The following is a 10259-nucleotide window of genomic DNA, read 5'->3' as shown; positions in this document are numbered from 1 at the left end:
TTGGAAAGATAACTTTACATGGGATTAGTAAAAAAGTAGAGAGAGAAATTAATAAAAATCATGGAAAAAAAAAATTTTATATGGGGAAGCTAATTTTGCACAAATATTGTTGCAAATTAGTGGGTATTAGATTAAGCGCAATGCACGATTTGTTTGAATTTTTTTTTGGTTATATATTTAGATAAAATTCCTGATATTCTAAAGATAATATTTTATATTAATTAATTCAAATTTAAAAATCTTATTCGTCAATTTTGCTTACGTGACATTTGAATTATTTAATTATAAAAGATTATAATAGTCTCTTATTTAATTGGCTAAAACTAAGATTTATAATCCTACGTGGCGAACTAAGAAAATTAGATTCTACGTGGTTCTCTAAAACTCGGAAAAAAACTCCCTTATATATATATATATATATATATATATATATATATATATATATATATATATATATATATATATATATATATATTAGATCTTAATGAAAATAGGTCGATCATTTTGGACTAAAATTAGGTTAAAAGGGTCAAAGTTTTGGGGACGGGGGAGTATAAGTTATTAATAGATAGATAGATAGATGGGTGAATATGGTGTCAATTTTCCATTTACTAAAAATCAGTGTATTACAATACTCCGTACGGAGTATCAACTAGTGCAAAAGTCCAAGAATTGATAAATTGGCGCTAGTGCAAAACTCCAAGAATTAATAATATCCCGTCAAAAAACAAAGAATTAATAATATGGCATGTTTTTTATCCATTTAATGAAAATTGGTGAATATGGCGTCAATTTTTTCATTTGCTGAAAATTGGTGTATTACAATACTCCGTATTAAGTCTATTAACTAGTGCAAAAATCCGAGAATTGATAAATTCCCAGGAAGCCCTTCATCACCATCTATAAATAGCAAACATATTAGACTTCCATTTCATCACAAAAACAATCCAACCTCTTCTCTTTTATCTATTATATTTCATTTATCAATTCTTCTATAATTTTATATTTTTTTTATATCAATTCTTCCATAATAATAAACAATAAAAAAAATATCCAACCTCTTCGGCTGGTTTAATTAATTGAGTCGCCTCTTGTGGGCTTGTTTCAACCAAAAAAAAAAAAAAAGAAAAAAAAATGCTGAAAATATCGACCTCTAGTTTCAACAAAACCCTACCATTGTTTTCATTGTCCAAACCCTTTGTTATCCCAAATGGAGCATTATTATTTGGGAAGCAGGTTTATTGCCTCAATAGTGATGCTGCTGCTGTAACTAGGCCTCGGCGCCAAAGCCGAGGGCGAAATGGGGTGGAAGTTAGGGCAGTAGCATCAAGATTAGGTACCATATATCCTGTTAAACTAGCTGAGAGTGTTACGGTTACCGTCTCAGCAGAATTACCTATTGGTCAAGCACTTGAAGATTGGTTGTTTCATGAAAAAGTCTTCTATTTAATGCTTACGGATAATGATGGCAAAGGTATTATGTTAAAATCATTATAATACTACCTTCATTCTAATATTCAATTTAATTAAACTTATACATGGACATATCCATATACATCGAGTATATATAGGCAATTACATACTCACAAAACTATTTTTATTCAAGATTAAAACATGTCGACTTTGAGAGTGAGGGATAGCTCAAGTGGTTAGAACTTCCCTCCCGATCCCAGAATCGATTCTCACCGTTGCCCTTGTGGATCTCTAAATAACCAAAAAAAAAAAAAAACATGTCAACTATGGAGTAATATGCATTAGAGGAAACACATTGATAATAGAGAAAACTACCACTAAATCGAGCATTTTTCTCTCTTTTTTCTGTAAAACTAGTGTGTGATTTGGATGTTGTACTTAGTTGTTACTTTAAAACATAATATTAGGAACAAGAAAAATAAAATAAATAAAGAGAATAATTCTCCATTGTCTTGTTAATGTTAAGGTTATTTCGCTTTATTAATTTGTTTCAGCAGGCTATTAATGTTTTTTTTTTTTTTTTTTTTTTTTTTTTTTTTTTTTTTTGTACTTACTTAACTATATACTTATTTATGTATATATGGAGAACATAAATCTCTATTGACTAAGGACATGTTCACATTTACTGAACTGAGCTGAGTTGAATTGAACTGAACTGAACTAACTGGAACTGAACTGAATTGATTGGAGCTGAAATGAACTGAATAGAATAGATCGATTGAGTTTAAATGAATATTTAATGAGAGAAGGAAATTAGGAGCTGAACTGAACTGATTGGAGCTGAACTAAACTGATTGGAGCTGAACTAAACTGAACTGAATTGAAATTAAGCTGAAGTGAACAGACCCTAACATGGTAATATGATATTATATTTAAGAGGTTAGGCCCTATTCACTTCACCATAAAAAAAATTATTCAGTAAAAATAATTTCAATTAAGTAAAAGTAAGTTTAGTATGCAGTAAAAATAATTTCAGTTCAATCAGTAAAAAAATAAGTTTAGTTCATTGAAAATAATTCCAGTTCAGTAAAAATAAGTTCAGTTCAGTAAAAATAATTTAAATTTAGTACAAATCGGTAAATCTATTGAAAAAATATATTAGAGAATTAGCAAAAGTAATTAAGTTCAGTAAAATTAATTTTAATTCAGTAAAATTAATTTATGTTCAACAAAAATATATAATTTTAGTTTAGTTAAAATAATTTATCTTCAGCAAAAGGTGAAGTGAATAGGGCCTTAGTATTCGTAACTTGTGGGATTTTTTTTTTTTCTAAATAACACTCTTTTCGTATTTTATTATTTACTCTATTTATTGTTTTTGCATTATTTATTTGACATTACTTGTCTAATATTTGTGATTTATACATAAGAAAAAATATAGTCTTATGGCCTTATGGGTACTTGTTGCATTGTAACCGTCTCAATGAATAAATAATTAATTTTCAATTGTAATAATTTACTTATAGATAATTAAAGACATTAATGATTAATGATTTGTATCGGTATATCTGCTTAGAAAAAATGGAACAAATAATAAAATACGGAAAGGGTAATCACATTTAATTATTGTTGCAATGCTAGCTAGTGACGACTAGGCGCAATACTAGCTAAATGATAATGTTGCATAATGTTATTACAGATCTACGTGGCACATAAACATTTTAAGAAATTAAACGTTTTTAAATAGATAAGTATGGAAATATGGATGTATATATGTGGAGTTGCGGACCATGCATGTGTACATTTTACATTTTAATTTCACGTATGCTAAAGGAGTTTCAAATATATCCCCTAGAGATGTAACATTTTCATTTTAGTAGATTATAGAGTAACTGGTACGAGCAAGTTGCTACGAATACTCAACGAAGAAAATGGAAAAATTATTATTGCAGAGTATAATTAATATTGTAGTTTCAATAGTGAAGCATTCTCAGTATAACGTACGTACTTCGTAATTGGTAATATCAGATACGTAGATGCATGTTTTTTTTGGGCCATTATATTTGGAATTAGTATTCTTTACCAACTTGGTCATCATTGGTGTAACCGTGTAAATCAGTATATGTAATAGAAATTCACCTTATAATAAGCGTAAAGGGTACATGTATTCATTTAAGCGGTTATAAAAGAAAATCTTACAAATGAATTAACATTAGTCAATCATATTGATGTATAAATGTTTTCCTTGATTTTTTCAAAATTTGTAAGGACTAAAAACATAATTATAACATTAAAAAAAAAAATGTGTTAAATCGTCTAGAAATGTTCTTACCTCATATCTTAGAAGTCTTGGATTCGAGTCTTACCAAGTGAAGGTACTTGGGATGTGATTCTCTTACCCTCCCCTCTTTCTATGTTAACCTGGATAAAAGGTGGTGATGTTTTTGCGTTGGCTAATATGTAGAGCTTGGAGAATACGCTTATCATATCAAGATTTCTAACGAGGCGGAATTTAATGCAAATTTTAATATTCCGGAAGATTTTGGTGAGGTGGGTGCTATAAGTATTACAAATGAACAGAAGACAGAGGTATTCATCAAAAATATTGTCCTTGACTTGCGTTCTGGCAAATCTGAATTTACTTGCAATTCATGGGTAGCTTCCAAAAATGACGATCCTCAACCAAGGGTCTTCTTCTCTAACAAGGTACTTCATTAACCTTAATTTTATACTACCTCCATTTCTTATTTAGGTGTAACAAAAGAATATTTTAAGTCTCACAAATAATAAGAAACAGAGGTAGCATTTTGATACTCCGTATATGCCAGGATAACCTTAGACGGCATCAAATTTTTGTACAAATAATTATTTAGAAAAAATGTTCAAAGATAGATCTTAACATGTATTTCGCTTTAATATATATTTTGTAGTCATACTTGCCATCACAAACACCAAAAGGATTGGTGAAGCTGAGGAAGGATGATCTTCTTCAATTGAGAGGATATGGAGAGGAACAAGAAGAGCGCAAAAGCTTTCAGAGGATATACGACTATGATACTTACGATGACCTTGGAGATCCCGAAAAAAGTCTAAAGTTATTAAGACCAGTATTGGGTGGTAATGAACACCCTTACCCAAGACGTTGTAGAACAGGACGTGAAAAAATTACTATTGAAGGTAATATAATTCAATTGATTTAGATTTAAATGCTTGCTTGAAAATGCAAAATCTGGCTACGTTTTCTATTGAATATTCAATTGCAATGTTTGCGATTTCAAAGATTGTTAATAAGTATTATATGCTAATATGTATATCCTCCGTTTTTAATTTCCTTGCTACATCATTTCAAGAAACAGACTTTAGGATAGAGGTGTTAATAAAAGCTAAACAATTTTGTCAAACCGGGAATATGGAAGGGATTGGTAACATATGCATTTATTATTTCGATTAATTTTCTTTTTGAAATCATTCTATCTTTTCCTCAAATTATGTTATGTGAGATTGTTTCACATGTAAAAAAACCAGAGAAATTAAAGTATTGATAAAAACAGTTGATAAAAGTAATGTAAGAGTCTATAAATTGAGACTAATCCAGTAACATATTAGTCAAAGTTTATATATATGAATAAACAAAGTTATTTACGTCAAGCTATTGCCTGTATTTAAGAATATATGTTATATAAAATTAGCTACTAATAACATATTAATGTACAGGCCAAACTTTTGAGACCCGATTGGATAAAGGTTCACCGTATGTGCCTATAAATGAAAATTTCTCAAAGTCAAAGGAGGCACAATTCAAGTTCAAGACAATTTACTCGATGTTGCATGCAGTTATACCAACAATAAAGGAGAAAGTATTCGCAACTCCAAATTCTCGTTTTCCATTCTTTACTTCCATTGATTTGCTCTACAATGAAGGAATTAACCTACCCGTCAACAATGAATACCTTGGAGATGGAAGCACCGCACTAGAATGGCTTCATCGCATCATCAAAGCTACCGGTGACCTTAAGTACAAAATTCTACGTTTCGAGCTCCCCGAGACATTTAAACGTACGTATGGGCTCATTCATACTTATTATTTAGTATTATCATCATATAATTATTAATATTAACCACAAGTTTAAACTTTTAATCCAATTACTTTTCTTTAATAGAATTTTGGTTGAGTTACTTAATTATTATTATTTTTTTGACAGATACTTTATTATTATTCTTATTAATTTATAAAGTCAATCAATTTATAAGAAATTAGTGGGGAGGCGAAATATAATAGGCCCCCACCCTTCTAGATATAGCGAACCTAATTCTACTGAAGATGTGAGCAGCTACCCCAATGTCATAAAATTAAACTTACAAACAAATATTAGTGGAAAGTCGAGAAGCAATTTGAGCCTCATTCCTATAGTTATAGCAAATCCTATCCTACTGAATATATGAGCAACAACACATGTCCCAATGTCTTGAGTCATCGAGAAATTTTGGACCTGCTTTAGCAATGCAAACTTATTATTATTATTATTATTATTATTATTATTATAACCGCCTTTGGTATATGGCTAGTTAACGCGTTTTTTTTTATTGATTGGCTTAGGGAATAGATTTTCTTGGTTAAGTGATGAAGAATTCGGTCGCCAAACTCTTGCTGGCATGAATCCTTTGAGCATCAAGCGTGTCACGGTATGATCTCATAATTATATCGAAGAGATATTAATTAATATATACTATAAGCCATTAGGTTACAGAGCTAATCCATACCATTGTACATACACTATTGTTCTAACTAATTCAGTTTGTGAATTTGCAGAATTGGCCAATAATGAGTAACCTAGATCCTAAAATTTACGGCAACCCAGAATCAGCTTTAACAACTGCACTGGTGGACACACAAATAAATATCATGACTGTTGAAGAGGTTAATCTTATGATCATACACTCACATTACATATAAGATTTTTTAGCTTCATTATTATTGATCTTCTGTGAGTTTTGAGGTGATTAATTTTTTATTACAATGTGCAGGCTATAAAAGAGAAGAGGTTGTTTATAATAGATTACCATGATGCATTGTTGCCGTTTGTGAACAAAGTCAGGAAGCTTGAAAACACGACATTGTATGGATCACGAACTTTGTTTTTCCTAGATGATGAGCAACAAACACTAAAACCTCTAGCTATTGAGTTAACGCGGCCTCCAAATGATTTAAAGCCTCAATGGAAGGAAGTTTATACACCAGGAACATGTGCTACTTCCGAATGGCTTTGGAAGCTTGCCAAGGTTCATGCCCTTGCAAATGACACTGGTTACCATCAACTAATCAGCCACTGGTACTAGTATTGTCCTTTTTATTTTTATTGACTAGTTGTACAACTTTGCTTGACTTAATTACTTTCTCTAATAATTGTAAATTTTTTAAAGGAAGTTGTTTACATTAAATTATAATATTCTCTTCACCTGATTTTGCTCTATAAATTGATCTTATTAATTAGCTCTAATAGTAATTTAATTACTGAGTACCTTAACTTGCTAGCCTTTATTTGAACTAAAACAAGATAAATTCTTTTCAATATGGTTGAACATCATTCCCTTAACCATTAAGATGAAAATTGACTTATTAGTTGATTACCGAGTAGTTCTAGAATTCATGGACTTTTATGTTTGTAATCACACTAAGGTGATTTGTCCATTACTTTACTAACTCTCATTTCCTAAATGATGATTGCAGGCTTAGAACACATTGTTGCACGGAACCATACATAATTGCTACACATAGATGCTTGAGTGCAATGCACCCCATATATAAGTTATTGCTTTCTCATTGCCGATACACCATGGAGATTAACGCTCTTGCTCGACAAAATTTAATTAACGCGGGTGGTATCATTGAGACAACCTTTTCACCAGGGGAGTACTCCTTAGAGTTGAGCTCTTACATTTATGACATTGCATGGCGCTTCGATCATGAAGCCATACCAGCTGACCTTATAAGCAGGTAAATCTAATTAATACTCCCTCCGTCCCTAAATTACATTCCTCTTTGGAAATTTACACGAGAATTAAGGAGGGAAGAATAAGACAAATAACAATAATTAGATAATGCAATGGGAAGTACAAAGATAGATTAGTTATTACTCATGACAAGTCATCAATCCTTTGCAAAAAAAAAAGGACCAATTACATGCACATAATTAAAAATTTTTAACCAATCATATTCATTGTAATTTGGCACAAAGATTATGAGTGAGATTAAGTAAGGATGAGTGAGAAAATATTAAATATAAAACAGAAAAAGAGAGTTAATTTACAAAAAACTTACCAAAAATACAAAGGAGGAATGTAATTTAGGGACGGAGGGAGTAATCATTGATTTTCATTGCATTAATTATTGCTCCTTACAATATGTTTTCTCTGTTTCTTTATAGTTGCAACACTTCATTAAAATAAAAATGTCACATAGTTGAAACACCCTATAAAAGGAAGGTTTTAAAGTGAAAATTGTACTATTATCTTTATTTAAAGCACATGGCCCACTTGATTATACTCTTAACAACATTTTAACCCCATTTTAAGTGTTATATTATATGAGGTCCACTTTTTTTAGATACTGTAATAAAGTATGTGTTGCAACTATTAAAAAGGAAGAAGTATATGTTGTTCTTGGCATTATTAGTAATAAGTTTCATTATATTTGTTGGAATTCAATAGAGGGATGGCTATTGAAGATCCATTAGAACCACATGGAATAAAGCTAGTAATAGATGACTATCCATATGCAAAAGACGGGCTAGACATGTGGGCTATAATCGAAGAATGGGTTACTACCTACGTGAACCACTACTACACAATTCCGAGTATGGTAGAATCAGATAAAGAGCTTCAAAATTGGTGGACAGAAGTAAGAACAAAAGGGCATGCTGACAAGAAAGATGAACCGTGGTGGCCGAAACTTAAAACACAAGATGATCTGATTTACATTGTCAGCACCATAATATGGGTAGCTGCAGGGCACCACTCAGCTGTTAACTTTGGACAATATCCCTACGGCGGCTACTTCCCTAACAGGCCTACAATCGCTAGGACTACGATGCCTACTGAAGATCCCGTTGATAACGTGATGGAGTCTTTCATTGAAAAGCCTGAGGACACGCTCCTTCGATGCTTCCCATCTGAAATGCAAGCTGCGACTGTTATGGCGGTTTTAGATTTACTCTCAGCTCATTCTCCGGATGAGGAATACTTGGGCACTATCCCGGAACCATCATGGAAGGAAGATCCCGAGATAATGGAAGCTTTTGATAAGTTTGATTCAAAGTTGAAGGTGTTAGACGATGAAATTGATAAAAGGAATGCTAACAAAGATTTGAAGAATAGAAATGGAGTTGGTGTTATGCCTTATGAGCTATTGAAGCGTACTTCTGAACGTGGTGTCACTGGTAAAGGAGTTCCAAACAGCATCTCCATTTGAGAAATACAAAACCAGTTTTTTATCCATTGTATGAATTGATGAATAAAATTACCTGAGAGAATAAAGTTACTATTTATTTTTAAATTTTAACATATCATTAATGTAATCCTGTATTATGGATGGAAGTCGGATGATATGGAATAAATCTTGGCTATAAAATCAATAACTTATATAATAATGTTGTTCATCTTATTTCTTCAAATACAGATGATTGCACGTTAATTATTAGTACTTTTATTTTTCATGAATAAAAGAGCAACTTTTGTTGACATTGTAAACCCTTAATGGCCTTGAATGTAAACTTATTGGATGGAAATTTGTTTGTCTTTAAGAGTATGGCTTGGGAAATGAAGCATCTCTACGGCTACGAAATTCTACTTCTTGAGTTAATTACAAGAAAGAGACCCATCAAAGATATGTTGGAACCCAATGTATATCACTTGTGAGTGTCCCACATTGGAGAAAGAGGAGAGGTGGTTCCACTTTATGAGGTAAATGAGTAACTCCTACTATTGCCAATTGGTTTTAGTATGGAAGCTCCAAAGCCTTGTTTGTGGACCTAACTCTCCTCCAATCAACTAGTATGAGCACAAATAAAAGTAGTTAATTTCAGTTTATTTCATGTAGCATTATATCATACGTGCATCTAAGTATTGTTCTTTTCTAAATAGTATAACCAATTCATGGTCCATGATTATGTCTATGCAGTTGATTTAGAAATTTCGAACTAATTGTTGATAATGAACTTAAAATTGAAAAGTATTTCATATTTGATATTTCCATATAAACCTTGCTTGTTGTATTTGAAATGCAACTTCTTAGAGTTTCCAAGGATCCAGGATTTCTGAGATGGTAGGTGACCATCAATTATTGATCACTTGTTAAAAAAAAAAAAAAAAATTCTAAGTCTAGTTCATAATTAATTTCGTTCCAAAAATTATATTACAACCAAATCGATTTCAATCCAAAAATCGGACACAAATCCATACTACAACCAAGTAATATATACTTAAAAAATCCATCTTACAAGTCGAAAGTACTACAAATAACATGTTGTAAACAAATGTACTATAAAACATTTATTTAAATTTTTAAAATGGGATGCACACACATATAGATATAAATAGAAGCAAAAGCAAAAATAAACAAAAAAAAAGTGAAATAACTTAAGAGACCTATTATTAAATATAATAGTTTTTTTTTTAAAGGAAAATTGGCTTAAAATAATACTAACATTTCGTGTTGCGTTAGCCTACAAGCTCTTTATGTAGCTAATAGTTATATATAAGGAAAACTTCCAATGGGATTAGGAGCATTCTCTAATCTTAAACAATCGTCCAAAAATAACTATCTTTCATAATCAAGTCCTATGGAGGAG

The 10259-nt window shown here is 31.1% G+C and overlaps 1 protein-coding gene across 1 annotated transcript; it reads left to right on the top strand.

Moving 5' to 3' along the window:
* The first annotated feature begins 921 nt into the window (after positions 1-921).
* LOC110718504 (linoleate 13S-lipoxygenase 2-1, chloroplastic-like) lies at positions 922-9159 on the top strand. The gene is made up of 9 exons (XM_021897344.1): positions 922-1474; positions 3878-4119; positions 4344-4590; positions 5128-5469; positions 6011-6096; positions 6224-6331; positions 6439-6743; positions 7142-7408; positions 8122-9159. Exons 1-9 carry the CDS (start codon positions 1135-1137, stop codon positions 8879-8881), a joined length of 2697 nt encoding a protein of 898 aa, XP_021753036.1. The 5' UTR covers positions 922-1134; the 3' UTR covers positions 8882-9159.
* Positions 9160-10259: the final 1100 nt, after the last annotated feature.

The sequence above is a fragment of the Chenopodium quinoa genome, unplaced genomic scaffold (genome assembly GCF_001683475.1).
Source record: "Chenopodium quinoa cultivar QQ74 unplaced genomic scaffold, ASM168347v1, whole genome shotgun sequence".
NCBI classification, from domain to species: domain Eukaryota; kingdom Viridiplantae; phylum Streptophyta; class Magnoliopsida; order Caryophyllales; family Amaranthaceae; genus Chenopodium; species Chenopodium quinoa.
The sequence above is the reverse complement of the archived record's forward strand: the minus strand, read 5'-3'. Positions and strand labels throughout refer to the sequence as shown.

Bases quoted from the DNA above. Each gene is read 5' to 3' on its own strand.
- LOC110718504 (XM_021897344.1), top strand. From the start codon at position 1,135: ATGCTGAAAATATCGACCTCTAGTTTCAACAAAACCCTACCATTGTTT. The intron at 4,591-5,127 runs GTAATATAATTC...ATTAATGTACAG, and splicing joins TGAAAAAATTACTATTGAAG to GCCAAACTTTTGAGACCCGA. The intron at 6,744-7,141 runs GTACTAGTATTG...TGATGATTGCAG, and splicing joins CATCAACTAATCAGCCACTG to GCTTAGAACACATTGTTGCA.